Source organism: Acomys minous (assembly GCF_964271855.1).
Source record: "Acomys minous genome assembly, chromosome: 10".
NCBI classification, from domain to species: domain Eukaryota; kingdom Metazoa; phylum Chordata; class Mammalia; order Rodentia; family Muridae; genus Acomys; species Acomys minous.
In genome coordinates this window covers 1,480,001-1,501,867 of record NC_140491.1, presented here as the reverse complement: position 1 = coordinate 1,501,867, position 21,867 = coordinate 1,480,001, and the positions used below count along the sequence as shown (strand labels likewise).

General features: G+C 38.4%; 1 protein-coding gene and 1 long non-coding RNA gene across 4 annotated transcripts in view; both read right to left on the bottom strand.

Annotated features, from left to right (window-relative positions):
- LOC311607105 overlaps positions 1-694 on the bottom strand; it is a 75,666-nt gene extending 74,972 nt beyond the window's left edge. Inside the window, exons 1-2 of the long non-coding RNA XR_014782532.1 lie at positions 602-694; positions 48-123 (exon numbers count right to left, since the gene is read on the bottom strand). This is a non-coding gene — a long non-coding RNA (uncharacterized lncRNA). The remainder of the gene's footprint in view (positions 1-47; positions 124-601) is intronic.
- Positions 695-2,605: 1,911 nt separating this feature from the next.
- COX7B2 (cytochrome c oxidase subunit 7B2) overlaps positions 2,606-21,867 on the bottom strand; it is a 104,773-nt gene continuing 85,511 nt past the window's right edge. Inside the window, exon 2 of one of the 3 annotated variants that reach the window (XM_084798651.1) lies at positions 2,606-3,011. In XM_084798651.1, coding sequence (XP_084654777.1) covers positions 2,716-2,961 — 246 coding nt within the window. In that variant the 5' untranslated portion in view covers positions 2,962-3,011 and the 3' untranslated portion in view covers positions 2,606-2,715. The remainder of the gene's footprint in view (positions 3,012-21,867) is intronic. The other 2 variants (XM_084798650.1, XM_084798649.1) reach the window with 2 other exon arrangements.

Genomic DNA, 21,867 nt, shown 5'->3' with positions numbered 1-21,867 from the left:
GTGTGGTAAATTACTTAAAACTCACACACTATGTAGCACTTTCTTACCCCAATTTATATGACTCAAGCTCCAAACAGCAATCTTAAAAGTGACTTTTCTGATGCAACACTAAAGGCTTCACACCTGTAACACAGAACCAGGATCAGAGCTGTTGATATTAGACGATGTGATACCTCCAGCCTGCAGCACACAGTGCCAGCCTTTTTACAAATCTTCATTACCAGTCTGAACCGGCCACTGTGACACTGTCATCATACCTCTCTTTTAACCAGATAAGACATTAAAATGTCTTATTAAGAGTTTACCTTACATCGCCAAACCTTCAAGAAACGTCTATAAAATGTTTATTATTATTCCTCTCTACTTTATCATAATGCAGTAAAAGATGAGACATGGTTGCAGGCAGGACTAAGCAAGGTTCTGAACACCAATCTAAAACCAACACTATTGTATGAAATTGCCTGAACACAAAAAACTAACAGGAACAATGAATAAAAGAACAGAAAGCTGTTTTCAAAAATATATTTTGCTTTCATTTCTGCAGTAGGGCTATTTATCATTTAAATGTTCTGATTTATAAGTAGTATTAAAACCTTCTTACATGCATTGTCCAACGCACAGCCATATGCCTCTTCCTTCGCATTCTATTAGTCAGACACTCATCAGTTATGGGTGTATGTCTGATTGGAAGATCTTCCGTTTCAAGAAATGTGAAGTGTTTCCATGGAGATCAGCTTGAGTTAGCCCAGTGACGAACTTCTTAGCTATAATTTCACATGGGTTTCTATGGTTTCCAGATAGGGGAGGAAAATGAAGTTGCATATTTTTTTTGTAATGTAAAAGGTTATTGGAAAATAGGAGACACTGTTCAAATTAATGTCATTTCCCCCTGGAAAGCACTGCAGCTAATGCAAAGCATGGAAGATTTTATGTCATATGAATACATACGTATGCTTTCTTTTGTACTTGTCATAATGAGGAACTGTTGTAACACTTAATGTGGTAAATTTAGCAGACACCTTTCTTAAAAGGGAGACACTGCATCAGTGAACTGTTTTCATAATGGTTACTAATAAGTGGATATTCTCCACATTTCTTACATCACATCTTTTAAGATGTCACACAGTGCCCATGTTAAATTAGTAAAGAACACAGGATGAGAGTCTGGTATGTAGATGTAAATCTTTATTGACTGGTAAAGTTGAATAAATGCTGTTTTAGGTATTAATTCTAAGTTGAATAACACCGTCTTACAAGGCTAAAGAAATGTATTCCTGTGATTTTGGTATAATTTAAATAAGCCCTATTTTACCAGAGATGGGATTTTATAGGCTTGGAAGCCATGAAGTAAATATGGGAACAATTCCTTTCACTTCTGTCCCCAAGACTTGTGTTATTGGTTTAAAAGTGAGGCTCTTACCAGGGATTAAAGCAGTGGTATCATTAAGGAGGAAGTTAAGAATGTTACCCAAAGATAACAGAGTTAGTTAATCTGTATTGGAATCTTCCTCATGCCCTGAGATGACTGTAGCTCTTTCTGGATACTTTGTTGAAATACGAGCTTCTGCATCAGAGAGTTCCCCACCTCCCCCATCATGCTCAGATTCCTGATTGACAGAAAATGAAAGTTCACAAATGCCTTACAGGAAGAAGTTTCAGAGTAATTTTTAAAATAAAAATAATTAAAAATGTCTCTAATAATCTAATTACAACCGGGAATAGAAATCAAATTCCTATTTTTAATTTTTTTTTTAACAAATGTGGACTATGATTACTATAGGCACCCATTTATTTATCATTTCAAATAATTGAAAGCCTCATCTACCAAAATCTGTTCTGAATATTAAATCGCAAAAGCAGCCCAACCCTATGACTTTACAGACTTTCACAAACCAATAATAAACAAAAATGTAAACACCATCCTGAAAGTAAGATAATGAAAAGAACTATCAAGAAAAGAAGGTAAGGGAGTAGGCAGAGAGAAAGCAAGAACAGAGGCACCCACTTTTAATAGGTACACTCTGAAAGCATGACATGTGAATAAAATCAACAAGTTATAAGGAAGTGATTCATAAAGAACCGAAAGTGCTTCCTGTGCACAAGGAAGAGACAAAAAGGCATGTGGACGCAGTAGGTGAAAGGCCCTGTGCAGCATCCAGAGCCACTTTTCCCAAGAGCATTGACTGTAAAGACAAATGAGTTTCTGGCTTTTCAAGATAGAGGTGACATCATGATAGTTTTAAGATGATCTTGACTGTTGAAGTGAAAAATGATCATGGTGAGGGAGGGAGTCAGGCACAGGGAAGAAAAGCAAGGAGACTAAACGGGAAAGTTTAGTTATCAGGGACAAAATATGGTTGGTACAGACTGGGCTGAGAAAGAGAAAGGGCAGGTGAAAATTGGATAGCTTCTGACAAAAGAATACACTTTGGATACAACTAAATTAATTTCTAAGGTACGTACTATGAATGCCTGCTGAAGGTGGATAACTAGAATAACTCATTAAATCAGAAATGCTTTTAAAATGTTACTTTCCCATATATGGTATCCACAGACCCCAGTGTCTATCTCTACTGCTAGTGCATTACTTCTTGGAACTAAATGATAGTTTTGGTAACTTGTTAGTATTTTAAAATTAATTTTATTTGTTTGGGTATATTTTACTGAACAAAGAGAGCATTTCCATGGCAATCTGTTTTAAGACAGCTGGGGCAGTTACTTACTCTTCCACTCTTTTGGGGTAACTCTCCCAACAGGAGACAGGTTCCATTCTAACCCCATCTGTGTTATATAAATCGTAAAGGCAACAAAACAGAAGGTGGACCCACAAATTAGCATCATATTGCCATATTTGTCATGAAACTCCGATGGAGGCTTCGTGTGGCTCTGTCTTCCAACAATTTTTGGAATGCTTCGAATCTTGAGATGGTTTAATGTGTATCTAGCCAAGGGAAACATCATGGAGTGACAGGATTATTACTGATTGCAGTAGTAGGTCTATTTCCAGAGATCTAGAAAACAACAAGAACAACAAAAAGAAACATAGCATGGTCAATGACATTTGATCTGGGGCGAGAGAGAGAGGGAGAGACAGAGAGAGAACTCACTCATGTGAAGGCCAAATTTCCAACCCTTTTCCAGTTTATCTTTTGAGACCAAGGCCTCCCACTGCACTCCTCATGGTTTCAACTCAACTGGTTGAGCACCCAGAGTCTTTGTCTCCCATTGCTGTGATTAGACATGTGCATGGCTACACACAGCATTTACATAAGCGTCACGGAGCTGAACTCAGCCTCTCAGGCTCATGCAGTAAACACTACCCAATAAGTTGTTTCTTCAAATCCAAGAATGTGACTTTGACATCATGATGTCTGAATTCTAATTTCAGATACGCCACTGTTTGACTGAAAATTGGAGTAGTTATTTAAAATCCCTTTGTTTCATCTTCACTGTCAAGCTGATAACACTATTGTGAAAACTGCATATGATAACACAAAAGAACAACAAAGTAGATCCCCTGAGCAGAGGCCACCCTTCTCGCCATGCCCAAGACAGCTACACAGAATCATTTCCCACACACCGTACTAGTTAAATAGTCCATATAAAACCTAGTAAACATTCCAGCTTCCTCTCAGAACTATACGACAATCACAGCATATGTCACATCTCTTTTCTCCTGTTCTTTTATTTCTCTGTTTGGTCATTTGGAAAAAAACAGTATCAGAGAATAGTTTAAAACTATGTCTTTGTCTCGTGCCTGCTGCTTTACAACCAACTGGCTTTATTATCCCTCACATTGAGAAGCTGGATCTACTGACACTGAATGCACACCATTATAATGTATTTCTTTGTTCTGCATATTTTGTGTTTTTATTATTATGTGTCAGGAAGATTTCCTTTTCTGGTGTATTCTGTTTGGTGTTCTGTAGGCCTCTTGTATGTTTATATGCATTTCCTTCTTTAAATTGGGGGAATTTTCTTCTATGATTTTGTTGAAGATATTTTCTGGGCCTTGGAGTTGGGTCTCTTCTCTTTCCTTGATACTTACTATTCTCAAGTTTCATCTATTCATGGTGTCCTTGATTTCTTGGATATTTTATGTCAGAAATTCTTCAGATTTAGCATTGTATTTGATGGTTGATTCGAGTTCTACAATTGTATCTTCTGGTCTCAAGATTCGTTCCTCCATTTCTTGGATTCTATTAGTGAGACTCACTTCTGTGTTGCTTACTTTCTTCTCTAAGGTCTCTCGTTCCCGTTTTTTCTTCTGTCTGTGCTTTTATCACTGTTTCTATTTTCATCTTCAGGTCTTGAACTGTTTTATTGATTTCCTTCATCTGGTTGTTTGTATTTTCCTAATTTTCCCCCAGTGCCTCTCTACAGGCTTCTTTTATGTCTTCCACCTGTTTGGCTGCATCTTCCTGCATTTGATTACGGATTCTATTCGCTTCCTCCATTATCATCTTCATTACTAAGGATTTGAGGCCATTTTCCTGTATTTAGATTGTGTTTGAGTTCTCAGGGTTACTTTCTTTGGGATAGCTGGGATCTGGGTATGATGAGTTGTTTTGGTTTTTGTTGTTTGCATTCTTACACGTTCCTTTAGTCATCTTGCTATCTCTGGTGTTGTGTGGTAGCTTCTGGTATCATCCACTGGTCGTTGAGAGTGGGTAGTTGGTGAGTGAACTGTGTGGAGATCAGAGAGTTCTTCTCTGAAACAGGCAGGTGACCTGGTTTCTGCTCCAGGAGACTTTGTTCTACACCTTAAGCTCCTGACTGGGTAAGCAGAGGTAGACTGCCTGATTCCGTTCATGCTACTAAAGGGGTTCAGACTAGCTGTGTTGGGGGCTGCTGTTTAATTTTCTGTCCTGATGCCTTGGGGCAGTCCAGCCTCTCCCAAGCATGTAGGAGATTAGGGCTTTATCTGCCCAATTGTCCAGGCCTGGACTGCCATGGTCCATAGACCGGTTCCTGCCTGGATCAGTCTAGAAAGCAGCCCGGTCTAGATTGCACACCTTAGTGGTTCAGTCCCACCAAGCTGAAGCTGCAACTCAGACTCCTCTCCAGACACCAGGGCAGCCAGTTTCTCCCACAGTCCCTGCCAGGATGTGGGGACTGTGGCATTATCTGCCCAACTGTCCAGGCCCTGACCACTGTGGCCCACGACAGGTTCCTGTCCATATCAGTCTAGATAGCCGACCAGCCTGGATTGTGCAATTAGACCCCCTTCCAGACCCTCAGGGCAGTCCAGCTTCTCCCATGAGCCTGGGAATCCCTGCTGGGCAGTGGGGACTGTCCTTGCCGGGTTTCATCAGTCCAATTTTGCAGGCTCTAGAATAGCAGACAGACTAGTCAACCAATTTGGTTCCCGGGACCCATGTTGTGCCTGACAACTGCCTGTTAACTCCAGTTTCAGGGCATTTGTCACCCTCTTCTGGCCTCAGCAGGTACCGCATACATGTGACACACAGGCACACGTGTATGCAGCCTGATAACCCATACACATAAAATAAAAAAAAATCGTTAAAAAAAGAATGTATGCATGTTTTATATTTAAATAATGTGATCATATAAAAACAAAATAAAAATCAGGGGAACTCATTACACCAAAACTTACTATAGTAATTGCAGATATTTTATAAAAGGAAAATGTGATCACCACAGCTGGTGTTAGTTCAGAAGAATGAGGAACACTGTACTAAAATAACATGGCAAACCTACGTACTCTTTGTTTGTTAGGTAAAATGTTTTTTACTTTTACTTTGAAAATATGGTTTTGTTTTATAGTTTTATTAAACTTTAAACGTAAAGAGAATTAGTTTGGTTTTATGATAACATACGTGATTTTATAATAAAATACCTTAAGATGATATACTTAGCATGAAATGTCCAATTCTCCTTTAAAATGATTCTATATCTGAGAAATATTGCTGTGCACTGGAAGAATTCATTGATCATAAGACAAAAGTTGGAGTAGAATAAAATATAGGGGAAATCAAATTTAACATATCTAAAGATGTAGCTCACTGTAGGTTGCCTGATGCCACTTGCCTGGCACATGTAAGGCCTATGTGTGACTGGTAGAAATGCACACAGGCATGCACACACACAGAGGCACACAAGACACAGATGCAGACAGACACAGACACATTAGAAAAAAAATGTCAAAACCCCACATTAAGACACAAAGAATTAGAGAAGTATTTACAACAATGGTTCTTACAGAGGTGATAAAGATTTGAAGTACTTACAGCACAGGAAAAATTTAAGGAATGTTATGGAAATAAAATCTGATGGGAGAATGTATACTATATGAGTCTTTCTGGGTCTGAGTTAACTCACTCAGCAGGATCATTTCTAGTTCCATCCATTTGCCCATAAACTTTGGGATTTCCTTGTTTTTAATACCTGAGTAGTATTCCATAGTGTAAAGGATGGTGTGGCAAATCTTGCCTAGTCACTTCCTCTAAAAACATCCACCTGGTTGCTATGGCATCCCTGCACTTTTCCATGGATGTTTCTATAGACCTCAAGTAGAATGAGCTGAAGAGGTTTAAAATGGGCACTGAGCTGTTCTAGGTGGATAAAACACGCTGTCTTCAATACAGTCCTCATTTGGGACGTGAGTGTGCTGCCCCTAATGCCATTTACAGGATTCATGTAACTACTGCAAGCTTAGAAACTGCTGTTCGAGACACACAAGAACACATTCAAAATATTGGAATGTTTACTTTTAAATAGGCAGATTAAACTTCTAGAGACAGACTTGTAATCTTTTCTCAGCAACACATGCCCATTTTTTAGGAAGAGGGTGATGTGGCAAATCCTGCATAGTCGCTTCCTGTAACAACATCCACTGCCCTCACCCAACTCATTGACATTAGTTACTCATTTGCCAATGGTGGAAGTTGTCATTTTCCAAAACTGTTAATTACTATTTCTTGTTTGAACTGCTCATTCCTGAAGAGAGCGTCCATCACAGTGTCATTTCCTGCTGAAGATCGGGAGGGAGGGGCATCAGCAGGAAGCACTGACTAACATTTCTAATGCTGGCGTTGTGCTTGTTAAACTGAATCTGGAGTGGGGGGTTAACTATTTTTTTTAGTGTGAAAATTGAATAAGAAATGAAAATGAATTGGACAGACTTGTGCTTTTATGAACCATCATACTATATTGGACTTGTATAGGATGTAGAACTGTGGTCAAAGTACTTACTAATGGTCCAGGACTATGAAGAGAAGCATCATGGTAATCTAAAGACACATTCTTTTCCAGAATTTAGGAGACCTGCCTTAGGTTTGGAAGTTGATTTGATGTAACTGTAATGGGAAGTGTCCATTTTTTTGTTTTTTGTTTTTTTTATATTTTAAATACTTTATTTCTTTATTATTGGATGATATTATAAAACCATAATATATATTCTTTTTTAAATTTTTTATTAATTTATTCTTGTTACATCTCAATGGTTATCCCATCCCTTGTATCCTCCCATTCCTCCCTCCCTCCCATTTTCCCCTTATTCTCCTCCCCTATGACTGTTCCTGAGGGGGATTACCTCCCTCTGTATATGCTCATAGGGTATCAAGTCTCTTCTTGGTAGCCTGCTATCCTTCCTCTGAGTGCCACCAGGTCTCCCCATCCAGGGGACATGGTCAAATACTCAAATCCAAGTGGATCAAAGACCTCAACATAAAACCAGAGACACTAAGTCAGTTAGAAGAAAAAGTGGGGAAGAGCCTGGAGCACATTGGCACAGGAGACAACTTCCTGAACAGAACACCAACAGCCCAGGCCTTAATGTCAACAATTAATAAATGGGACCTCATGAGGCTGAGAAGCTTCTGTAAGGGAAGTGTCCATTTTTATCCCAGGTCACACTGAATCAAAACCTCAGCTTTGCTAGGGTTGCATTGGATTAATTTATTTGAAAAGTTCTATTCAATTTAAAGTTTGGGAGATTTTTTTCTTAAATTTTTTTTGGTATATATGAAGCTGAAATTGAGATATTTTTCATTAGATTGTTGTCTTTTTCCCACCTTGCAAGTGGGGATTTAATATTTAGGGTTGCTATTTCCAATTATACAATAATCCATTTTACATATGTTAGTTTGCATTTAATTTTTCTGTTACCTTACAGTTATGTATATGCAATTTTTGTTCAATAAAGTTCAAAGTCATTTAGAACATAAAAAATCTGATAAGTTTATTGAAAATTCTAATATTTCTAGGTTAAGATTTCTAGCTAAAATATCTGTCCCATATATATACTGGTTAAAACTAGGCCCTGTAGAATCAGATCTGAGTGGTGTAAGTGCAGAATACAGGAAGGACAGACTGTGTATAACTGAAGTGCTCTATGGTAACGTGGGGTTAGATACTTCATTACAAGGGAACAGGATCTCAAAAGAATCTCAAGGAAAATATATTGTCTGGATAGCCCAGTACAGACCAACAAACCACTGCCTCATTTGAGACAATGGATCCTGCTTCTTCAGTGTCACAGTTGTCACGCTCGGTCAAAAGAGATGATCCATGTGATGGGTTTAAGTTATACCAGATCTTCCCAATAAAATGCAATTGACCGCTTCAGTGATAGCTGCCTGCTGTGGCATGAGCTTATTCATTTTAATATTTGTTATACCATTCTTGCATTTAGCCCTAAATATCAGGTGTATCATCTTCCTGCAATGGTCCCATAATGATCCCCAGACATTGCCTTTAGTACAAAATCATCCCCTCTTGTTCTCTGCTGTTGGATATTGAAGAAAATGGGTTCTGTTACCTTCTGCTTTGTTCTCTTAGTGTTAGGGATTGAGCCTAGGGCTCTGTGCATACTAAGCAAATAACTGATCGCTGTGCTACACTGCGTTTCCAGGCCCACTTCTCGCTGCGACTACCAAGAATCACATCATTATATTTAGCACAAATGGCAACTTACATTCTAAGAAAATGTATTCTTCCATGTCACATCATGGGATGCACACTTACTGTCAGCTGATGCAACACTATGCAGAACTTTGATCACTCTCTTAAATCTATCCAGCTTCTACTTTCTCTCAATAAAACACAAATAATAAATATCAAATTTATTTAGTTTCGTCCCAAGCCTTCCAGATTCTAAGAGTCTCTGGAATCTTTGTAATAAAAGAGGGATTCCCATGTCCCATATCAAACATTAAGAGTGTCTGGGGAACTTCCTAGGAACCTGTATTAGAAAAGTAAGTGCTCTAGTGAGTTGTACCACTGCACATGTGTATGGAAGACAGGTAATATTATCTATAGGATTCCATTACACATGCGTATGGAAGACAGGTGGATTATCTAAGGGTTCCATTGCACATGCATATGGAAGACAGTTAAGACTGTCTATAGGGTTCCATTACACATGCATACAGAAGACAGGTAAGATTATCTATAGGGTTCCATTGCACATGCATATGGAAGGCAGGTAAGACTGTCTATAGGGTTCTATTACACATGCATACAGAAGACAGGTAAGATTACCTAAAGGGTTCCATTACACATGCATATGGAAGACAGGGTAGATCATCTATAGGGTTCCATTACACATGCATATGGAAGACAGGTAAGACTTTATAGAGTTCCATTACACATGCATATGGAAGACAGGTAAGATTATCTATAGGGTTCCATTACACATGTATATGGAAGACAGGTAAGATTATCTATAGGGTTCCATTACACATGTATATGGAAGACAGGTAAGACTTTATAGAGTTCCATTGCACATGCATATGGAAGACAGGTAAGATTATCTATAGGGTTCCATTACACATGTATATGGAAGACAGGTACAATTATCTATAGGGTTCCATCAAGCTCTAGGTGCTCTTGGACTGTACAAAGAATCTTTTTTAAAATTTTAATTTATTTTTTAAAATTCATTCACTTTACATCCCAATCATATCCCCTCCCTGGTTTCCTCCAGGTCCTACCCTCCCACCCTCCTCCCCTTATTGCCCTCCCTAGTCCTCAGAGAGAGGGAGCCCTTCTTCCCTACCAACTGACCCCAGCCTATCAAGTCTCATCAAGACTTCCTGCATCCTTTTCCTCTCTGGCATGATAAGGCACCCTGCCAGGGGGAAGTGATCTAAGTGCAGTCAACAGAGTCCAAGGCAGGGAAAGTCCCTGCTGCTCTTAACAGGGGACCTATATGAAAACTGAACTGCCTACCAGCTACAACTGTGTGGGGCAGGCCTAGGTCCTCTCCAGGCATGATCCTTGTTTGGTACATCAGTCTTTGCCACATCCATGGGCTCAGATTTGTTAGCTCAGTTGGTCTTCTTATGCAGCTCCTATCCTTTCTGGGTCTTTCTATCCCCCAGCTCATCCATAGGACTTCCTGGGCTCTGCTCAGTTTGGCTGTAAGACTCAGCTTCTGTTTTGATCCCCTGCTGGGTGGAGTCTTTCAGTGGACAACTATGGTGGGCTCCCATCCTGTTCCCTCTCTTCAACTCCTTCCAGTGTCTATTTGCCCTTCTGAATGAGAATTAAGCCGCATGGTGACTGAGTCCAACACTGTAGTGAATGAGAAAGTAGCTCCTAAACTATTGCAACAGTTACACAGACACCCTGAGATTAAGAAATCCAACAGAAACATTTGGCAACATTGAAGTACATTAAGAGTATTTGAAGAACCCTATGGAGAATGCTTAATGTTCATTCAGAAGTGTAAGTAGAATAGACACGGGAAACAGTTGAAGACCTGAGCCCACCATAGAGGTCCTCTGAAAGACTCCACCCAGCAAGCGATGGAAGCAGATGCTGAGGCTCACAGCCAACCTTTGGAGTGGAGCACAGGTAGTTTTAAGGAAGAGTTGGGAAATAGAAGGACCTGGAGGGGTCAGCAGCTCCGCAAGGAGACCAATGGAGCCAACAAATCTGGGTGGCAAAGGAGGTGCTGCAGAGACTGATGCATCAACCGAGGACCATGCATGGTGATGACCTAGACCCTCTGTTCAGATGTAGTGGATAGGCAGCACAGTCTCTTTGTGGGTCTCATAATATGGAGAAAAAGGACTACTTCTGCCATAGATTCTGGTGCCCACTCATGGATCACTTCCCTTGGTGGGATGGCCCTGCTAGGAAGAGGATACAGACAGTCCAGATGAGACTTGACAGGCTGAGTCAGATGTTAAGGGAGGAGGGCTCCCCCTTTCTGAGGACTAGGAGAAGGAGACAAGGGGATAAGAGAGGGAGGGTGGAATCAGAGGCAATGAGGAAGAGGGGCTACAATAGCGATGTAAAGTAAACAAATTTTAAATATCAAAATAAATCATAAAAAAGAGTACTGCCAATGCTGGTGGTCTGCTGTGTAATAAATGACATATTTTCAAAGCTAGCTCTTGGACATTATTCAACTATAGCACTTCCTTTCCACCTGCTTTTTATTTCTAGTCTTCTTTTTTAAAAGCTTCAGAATATCAGTGCAAAATAAGAAACAATAAAACGGAAATGTCTTGAAATGAAAACGCACATAACCTGCAGTGTCTTTAGCTCATTTATGTGTGTGTCAGAGGAGTCAGGGAAGGATTAAGTGTACATTGTGCAAAATATTCCCCATCATCACTACTTAAGCTTTCAGGCTTTTCATAACAAGAAATATGGGAAGCTGGCAAGAAGAAAAGGTACTGGTGCAAATGTTGAACAATGGCTGTATTTTATAAGTAATGGCATCGTATCCTGACTCACTGAATTGATGCATTTGCTTAAAGCCAGATTTTATGTCACTTTATGAAGTCTAAAATGTTACATAAATGAATGCTACCTGGCTAAAGAAAAAGACAGATTATAAAACTAAATTCATATGCCAGGAGGAAGGGACAACTGAGCGCACAAAGATATTTTGACTTGTTCTCTAATGCAAAATGTTGCCTGGTGGTGAGGGGTTTAAGATAGACACACCCTTGGAAGGTTTCTGCTCTCCATTTATTTTTGATAATGTCAATCAGATTACCCAAAGGGGTATTCTTGTTTGTTTCTGACAACACATATGGAAGATTATAAACAGATGATCCTGTTGGAAATAACAGAAGCCATTCATGGAGCATCATTTCCAGTAAGAAATATCAAGAACATAAATATATAGTGTATCATTGCAGGGCTCAAATATGCTACCCCTGTGTGCAGCCATTTGTTTCTCCTCCAGTCCTGTGTTTTACACAGCAAGGCCAAACTTCTTTTGTGCACACACCTGGAAATGACAATTCTTTTAGGATCCACTTCACCCTGGCGATATTCTCAGAAGTAACTAGATGCAGCGCGGGGGGGAATCACACTAACTCAGAAGCGTATTTTAGATATGAAATGCTTAGTCTAAATCTAGATTTAATAATTTGACACTGATTCCAATCAGAAACCATACTCATTTCAGTATGTTCCACACCATGTGCCCATTCATTTCGTTAGTTCTGTTAGATATAAGAAAGAGCCATTTGAAATAAGACTACAGAGTCATCTACACATTTGGGGAAATATAAAGGCAAAAGAGATTGAAAATCTTCTATGGTACTTAATATACTACAATGATTTCTTAACGATGATGATATGTGGCACTTTCTAAACTTAGCTGAGGATGCCATGCTTTTTCTTCTTAGAGCATACCTATATTAAGATTTTCTAGAATATCTTACAGGAACACCAAAAGATGGCTCTGTGTTCCAATCCTATTACATCACTGTTTACTTTTCAATGGCTTAATGGTTCCAGAAGGCATTCCATAAACCAAATACAGGCATTGTGGTAACCCCAGAATGCCTTTACATCCTCAGAAGACAAGATGTGTGGTCATTATATGATTAAGGTTCTTCAAGTTTCAGTAGTTGTACAGATGTTCTCTTGCCTCCATACCCACTTTTATCCATTAAATACCCAATGAATAGATCAAAATCATGACTCTTCAGAGGCCAGTGAGGTTTTCTTAATAACCTCATTGAAATGAAAATGTAGATATCATTTCTGCCTAATGTTGGTGATATACTTAGCAAAAAGTGAGCATTAAGACATTAAACTTTTAGATAACACAAATACTATAATTAACAAATACCCACTAATTTACATTTTAAATTTTATCTTTTTTTTTTCTTTGTCGCCTTGGCTGTCCTGGACCCACTTTGTAGACCAGGCTGGACTTGTCCTCAGTGAGGAGCCACCTGCCTCTGCCTCCTGGGATTAAAGGCGTGCACCACCACTCCTGCCTGGCTAATTGTAACTATTTTTAGTGCTAACTAAAATTTGGGGCATTAACGGTGCAATCAAGCAATTAATTTGAATGAAATGCCAAAATGTAGACAATGACAGTTAACATTTTCTACAATGTCTGTATTTTTCTTATCAGTTTACAGTATCTCTGTTCTTCAAATTTTGCTCAAAATTTACATTTAAATTAAACCTCTCTGTGTAAGACTTTTTACTGACATCACCCAATCAACTGAAGGAGCATTTACAAAGAAAATTTTCATTTGACAAAACTTTCACTTCATCAGTCTGAAGCAGTGATGGCTGCTCTGCAGGTGTTTACCAGGCCACCACTGTTCTTTACTGTACTTCCCCTCTCTCTTTTTATGTTTATAACATTTTGGGAACTTCTTGAAACTCTTGACTTCCTCCAATATGGACTCAGTATTTGAAAATGGGAAACACTGGCCAGAGGGTCCAACTTAGGTTAACTGATATACCTCTGTAGATGCTCAGTAGTAACAGTACAACAGGAATAAATCTTGTGGCAGGATGCTCACTTTGTGAACTGATATTTTTGTCCAAGTTTGTATTTTAAGTTCCCAAGGGAAGGATGCTAAGAATAGAGAAAGCCTTAAAGGGTCTACACAAACAACAAAATAAAGAACCAAAATACTACAACAATATGCAACAAAAATGCAGAACAGCCTCTTCTTTTAAAATAATAGAAAGTTCCTATGAAAAATCTAGTTTGGGAATGATTAATAGGTTTTAATTTCCCTTTCATTAATTCAACAGAGGTCAAACATTATTATATTAACACTTTATTTTTATTAAAACAAACAAAATTTCTACATAAATAGGACATAAGTTTTTCATAAACAAAGATTATGCAGCTTAAACCACTTGGTCCTAACAGAGTATTTGGTTTCTTGTATAAAAAATCTCTATTGATATGTGCATTTAGTATATTAAAATTGTCAGATTTGAAAAATCTGGAGATTACTTTAAATTTCTCCTCATTGTATGGGGGGGTGGGGGCTGGGTTTCACTGACTAATCACAGCTTGATGAAACAAAGTACAAAAAGGAGGTTGGATATTATAGAGACCTGTTCCTTTTCTAGTTTTGCTTTTTAGGCATTTCTTTTTAGAAATGGCCTCACTATTTAGCCTAATCTAGCTTCAAATGCATGATCCTCTGGAGAGACATTTTAATCCAGCATCATGGCTTCTCTGGCAAGGTATCACATCCAAAGACTTTCTAGGTCTATATGATCCCACTGGAAAGCAACCACATTCAGGAATACAGTATGATCTGGCTGGGGTGCAGACACACCCTTAGTACACACCTTTAGTCCCAAACAATGAAGGGATGATTGGTTTTTAGAAGAAAGCAGCAATGCTCGAGAGTGGCTAATAATTGAGGGGCAGACAACGTGACTGATCAGAAGATGATTTGGCAGAATGAGTAGAGATAAGGTATGACCAACGCTCATGAGAACAGAAAAGGAAAGAGAGGCTGCTTAGAGCAGCAGAGGAAGAGGGAGAGAGAGTTTTATTAAGAGTTGATTACCAGGACAATTTTACAGAGACAGGTGGCATAGAGAACAAGCTAGGTGAATACAGAAAGAGCTAGAAGATTAGAACAGATCGACAGAATTAGTTTGAGGCCAGGGAGAGGAGTTCCGTCCAAGCCAAAAAAGCCAGTTTGAATCAGTCAGCTAGGAGAGGAGTTTAGACCAGAACAGCTGGGTTCAGCCAGCCAAACAGAGTTCAGAAAGAGCTAGAATGGCTTGGAAATGGCACTCATCCCTTCATCTGAGGAAATAACAACATTTACAATCCTCCTATCTGTGCCGTCATACTTGGCTCTGGTTTGACATTTTCATTGATGGAGAATTGGAGGACTTAACTTACATACCTAAGAACACGGAGGAACAAAGATAGAAATGAATAATAAGTGAGGCACACGAACACTTTAAAACAAAACTCTAAAATAACAACACAACAAGAAAGGGAGAATGAGATAAGTTTTAAGAATTAAGATTATTAATATCTGAAGCAGGTAGGATGAATACTGAATGCCATCCCCCAAATGAACAATTATGTATTTACTGTATCTACAGTGAGTTTGAGAGTAAGTATAAAACAAAGAAGTTCTCCCATCCAAGTACTAACCAGGCTCAACCCTACTTAGATTTGGAGATCAGATGAGGTAGCCAAACTTTGGGGTAGAGCACAGACAGTCTTATGGAATTATAAAACTTAGTTTTCAAATACTTCCCCTTTAAAAATAAACTTCAAATTCTATTATGTAGAAACTGGGATAGTATCCTTTACTGTCATGTTCAGAATAAGAACACAAGTAATGATAGTACATAACATCAAACTGAAAAAGAATTCTATGCTTTTCTGCCAAGTATATACTAAATTATATATACACAGGAGGTATAAACAGGCACAGAACACGTGTGGAGTGAGTGTAACTTGGCAGCAGACAGTTCACTCCTTTACCCTTTTTTAAGAGGATCTTGGCAGATCAAACTCAGCCCTCTGGGCTTGGTGGCAAACAACTTTACTCACTGAACTGAACTATCTATCCAACCCTAACAAATTGTTCTTGACTGGAGGTAAGGTTCTTTCATCCTTTTTCCTATCTTCTAGTCTGGTCTTTTCAATTTAACCTCAGTTTCGCTGTTGCCCGCCTACCTGAGCCACTTCTCCTAGCCCCCACTTTCATTTCCTTGGGACTCAGCTTCTTGGAATAGAGAGGGTTAAGTATGGTGACAGAAGGAGAAATAATTACAGAGCAGTTAGCTAAAGTGTTTGTGTGCTGGGGTGGGGGGAACCAAACAAAAGATAACAAGAATTAATAAACAGCCTTTATCAAAACCTCAAAATATTAATGGTCTAAATTCCCCAATAGAAAGTCAGAGACTAAAAAATAGAAAACATAATCCATCTTTCTGATGCACATGATAAATATACTTTACCAAAAACAAGAAATATTATTTTAGGGGAACATAATGGGAAAAGATAATTCTGAGCAAATGGAACTTTGAAGTAGGCAAGTGTGTTAGTTATTATAACATCTGACAAAACACAGATCAAACCAAAACTAATCAGAAGAGGGGAAAAGATATTACATATTTATTAAAGAAAAAACCTTCATAGGATATTACATTTCTAACTATTTATACACCAAATATAAGGGCATACAAGTTCATAAAAATTATTACTGCTAAGATCACATACTGACCCTAACGCAGTGACACAGGATGACTTCAATACTGCACTCTCACCAACAGGCAAAACGAAACACAAATGCTGGGGTTTGGATATAACTGGCATCAACAGAGCATGACACTCAGACACTAGGGAAAAAACTGTCTTCTCAGCAGCTGCTATATCTTTATAAAAAATTGATCACATATAAGGACACATAGCAAGTCTCAGAAGATGGTGTGTGTGTGAGTGTGTGTGTGTGTGTGTGCGCTTAAACATGTAAGTAAGTTCTTGTCACATGATAGAGTCTACTAAATAAATACTTAAGTTGTGAAATATATTACATATTATATATATTATTTACATATATCTACAATAGAAACGGTAGAAATTATACAAATTCATGAAAGCAGAACAACTCATAACTCATTGAACATTGACAGCAATCAGTAAATGTAAAAACTTTACATTGAATGAAAATGAAAATACAACATATCCAGTCCTATGAGATACAATGAAAACCATTCTAAAGAGGCAAATTCATAGCACCAAGGACCTCCAATTTAAGAAAATGGAGAAATATCAAAAACATACTTGAAAGCTTTATAAAAACAAGATGAAGGCCGGGCATCGTAGTGTATGCCTTTAATCCCAGCACTTGGGAGGCAGAGGCAGGCAGATTGCTGTGAGTTTGAGGCTAACCTGGTCTAACACAGCAAGTCTAGGACAACCAAGGCTATGCAGAAACCTTGTCTTGGAAAAAAAAAAGAAAAACAACAAAAGAGCAAAAAACAAACAAACAAAAAACAAGAAGAAATACTACCCCAAATAAGTAAGTGGCAAATAAATTCAGGTCTGAGTACAATAAAATAGAAACAAACAAACAAAAACCTAAAAAGTGTCAATGCAATAAAGAGTTGGTTCTTGAATAAAAATCAGGAAGACTGAAAAAACCCATAACTAATGTAATAAAAAGATAAAGATAAAAAGGGCATTTAAATTAATAAAAGATTGATGATGAAAAAACACTGAGGAGATTCAGAAACATAAGAACATGCTTTAAATTTTTGTATTCTATTCATTGCAAAACTCTTCCAGACCTTCAAAGAAGAAATAATACCAATACTCCTCAAACTATTCCCCAAAATAGAAACAGAAAGATCATTACCAAACTCATTCTATAAAGCCACAGGCACCTTGATTCCTAAGCCATAAAGATCCAACAAAGAAAATTCCAGATCAATTTCCCCTTATGAACATTGTTGCCAAAATACTCAATAAAATACTTAGAAACCAATTCAAAAATATCATCCACCACGGCCAAGTAGGCTTCATCCCAAGCATGTAGGAGTGGTTCAATATATGGAAACCAAGAAATGTAATCCACCACATAAAAAAACTGAAAGAAAAAGTCTACACGATCATCTCCTTAGATGTGGAAAAAGCATTTGACAAAATCCAACACTCATTAATGTTAAAAGTCTTGGAGAGATCAGGGATACAAGGCACAACCCTAAATATGGTTAAGGGAATATACAGCAACCCTATAGCCAACATCAAACTAAATAGAGACATAAATAAATTCAACTGAAATCAGGACAAGACAGGCTCCCACTCTCCCCATATCTCTTCCATATAATACTTAAGCCCTTGATAAAGCACTAGACAACTAAAGGAGATCAGAGGGATGCAAATGGCAAAACAAGTAAAAGTATCACTATGATAAGATAGTATATATAAGTGACCCAAACAGTCTACCAAGGTACGCTTTCCGCTGATAGACACCTTTAGCAAAGTGGCTGGATACAAAATCACCTCAAAAAAATCAGTAGCACTTCTGTATTCAAAAAGACAAATATGCTGAAAAATAAATTAGGGAAACATCATGCTTTACAATAGCCACACACAGAAACATAAAATATCTTGGTTTAACTCTAACCAAGCAAGTGAAAGACTTGTTTGAAAGAAAAAAAAAAAACTTCAAGTCTCTGAAGAGATCTCCCATGCTTATGCATCAGTAGGATTAACATAGTAAAAATGGCCATCTTACCAAAAGCAATCTATAGATTCAATGCAATTCTCATCAAAACGCCAATATACTTTGTTACAGACATTGAAAGAATAATTCTCAACTACATAAGGAAAAAGAAGAAGCCTCTATGCAGGACCTCAAACTGTACTATAGAGAAAACAGTATTAAAAACTACATGTACTGGCATAGAAACAGAAGTTGAAGGAAGGGAAATATGTTCAAATGTATTGTATAAAAATGTTTAAGTTCTAAAAAATGAAAAATTCTAGAATGAACCTCATGTTTAAAATACATTATTTTGTTTTGAAAATTATAAAATGACAGAAATTAAGCCTCAGAGACTTCAAGAAGAAATAAAATTCATAAAAGTGACCAGATACAGAATAATCAGTTAAGATCATTTAAATTTAATTGTATTTAGAATTAAAAATATCCACAATGGAGCCATTTGCTTTAGAGTTCATAATGCTGCAGGAGCACTTGTAATTTTATATACCAGAAAGAATACACTCAAAAACTTGGAAATGATATCCATAATATGTCCATATTTAAAATTAATATATTTTAATATCAGAAATAATACTAGGGAAATCACTTTGAGCCATGACTCACATATTTGATCAAAATTTGGAATTAAACAGGTGAATTAAAATCTTCTTTAATATGTATCACAATCATTGTCTAATATTGATACAAGTTTAAAAATAGCATCTTGCAAATTACTGGCACTATTCAAAACTACTGATTAACACATGTACTCATCTGCTAAATTGAAGAAACCCTACAAGAAACACTCATTTATTCAACTGTAGGAAATATTCACTCAGCAAAAATACATTTAAAGTAAAAACAGTGATATATATTGCATGAACATTATGTACAATGGCTACTATGCAGAATGGCGAAGGGCAGGGTGGAAGAACCCTGCTTTTGGGGCATCTAGGCTTAGACAAGTAGTTAAGGAGCACTGTCCATTTACTGAGTACCACTCAGTGTCAAACCATTCTCTATATAGTGTTAGTGCAAAGAATACTGTTATCTCTCACTACCAAATGATCACTTTAGATCACTATTTATTTATTTATTTATTTATTTATTTTGGCCTTTGCAATAATAATAATTACGTTCCTCTCCTCTGAAAACCCATTAGATTCTGTGATCTTCCCTGAATTTTATTTCCGTCTCTACAGCAATTGATTAAAAGATTCACAATCCTGGCTAAGGAAATGGCTCGGTAGGTGAAGTATTTCTTAAAAGGATGGGGGCCTGAGTTTTGATCTCTAACACCCACACTCTTTTGCTATGGAAGCAGAGAAAGGAGCATGCCGGGAGCTTGCTGGCCAGATAGTCTTGCCTAACTGGTGAGTTTCACATTCACTCAGAGATTCTGTCTCAAAAAATATGTTGACAGTAATTTAAGGAACAGCCACCATACATTTTTGTCCTTCAGAGCACAGAGCATGTGCGTGTGCATGTGCACTCGTGCCCGCACCCCTCCCCCCCATACACAGAGAGGGGGGAGGGAGGGAAGGAGGGAGGGAGGGAGGTGAGAGGAGACTCTTCTATCAGCTCTTTTTTTAAAATCATTTATCAATTTTAATTTTTTATTTATTCACTTTACATCCTGATTGTAGCCCCCTGCTCCTCCTTCTCCTCTCCCTCCCGTCCTACCTCTCTCTTCTTCCTATCCTCCCTCTCCTACTCTTCAGAACAGGAGAACTCCCACCAACCCACTCATCAGGATTGAGCACATCCTCTTTCACGGATGCCAAGCAAGGCAGCTCCACCAGGAGCAAGTGATCAAAAAGCAGGCAACAAGGTCCATGTCAGAGCCAGCCCTGGCTCCCTGTACTAGTGGACCTACATGAGAACTAAGCTACCCCTTGGCTACATATGTGTAGGGGCCCATGTCCAGTCCATGCATGGTCTTTGGTTGGTGCTAACTGCATGTCGTCACCTCTCCTGCCTCTTCTCCAATTCCAATCTTCCAGTCTCACCAGTGCCTCCATAGCAGACCACCTGGAGTGGCCTCACCTTCTTTGCCCCTTTGTGATACACAAATCTTCTCTCCCAATTTTCCTCTTACTCATCCCTTTGTATCAGCCCCCAACTGGAGCAGGCATTCCCTGGGAACACACCAATCAAGCCTGCCTAAGAAGCAAGTAGGTCAAAGAAAAGTAGGTTAGCTGCAGATCTTCACCTTTCCCTCCATTCCTCCTAATCCAATACCCAGTCTTATCTGTAGCTTAATAGCAAACAACCTCTCCTCGCCCTATGCCTCTATTTAAAGGGGGAGTCAACAGATCATGGGGGAACACCCTGCTTTCCTCCTTCCTGTGGACACTCTCACCAATGGACTCTTGCCAACAGCATAGGTCATCAAGGTAAAAACTAAACAGAGAAATTCTGATGTCAGAAAAACTGATGTCATAAACTAAGTGGACTCAGCAGGTACTTACAACAACAACAACAACAACAACAACACCACACACACACACACACACACACACACACACACACACACACAACCTACATTCTCAGCAGCTCATGGAACTTTCTCCATAATTGATTGCATATTCAGAAGTCTCAACCAATATACACAAACTGAAATGACATCTATCTGACCACGATGGATTTAAAGCAGATTAAAGCTGGATATCAACAATAACAGAAAACAACAGTAGGTTTAAAAACTCATGAAAACTGAACAAATCTACCGAGTAAAATATAGGTTGAGACAAATTATGAAAGAATTTTCATAAATTTTTAGAGTTTTATGAATTTTAGAATTCATAAGTTCTAGAGTTCAATGAAAATGAATATACAACATGCCTAAATGTATGTGAAGCAATGAAGACACCTCAGAGGAATTCTAATCCAGCAACATGGCTGCTAAAGCATGGAATCACTTCCAAAGACCTACCTCTGTGTGATCAGGCTGAAATGCAGACAAGCAGACAAGGCCAACACCTTTAATCTCTCTGGCTGGAACACACCTTTAATCCTAAACAATGATGCCAACTTGGGAGCAGACAAAATGACAAATCAGAGAAATATGTGACAGAATGAGTAAAGCAATGAAGGAAAACAGGGGAGGAGAGTTCTTGGAGACAGTACAGTAGAGTTCATGAGTGGAGTGGAGTTAGGTACAGCTCAGTGGAGTGAAGTTGGATTTGCGTAGTCAGTGCAATTTAGTTTCTGGAGTTCTAAGGCAGTTTTTCCAAGGAGAGCATTTCAGTCAGAAACCAAGAGAAGCCAATTCAAATCAGTTAGCTTGGAGAGAAGTTTGCGCTAGAATACCTGAGTTGAACCAGCCAAAGTTCAGAAAGAGCTAGAAAGGGTAAGTTTATTCAGTGGTAAATCTCACAGGATGCAAACATTTTAGGCCTACATGAGCAGACAACAGCTAGAA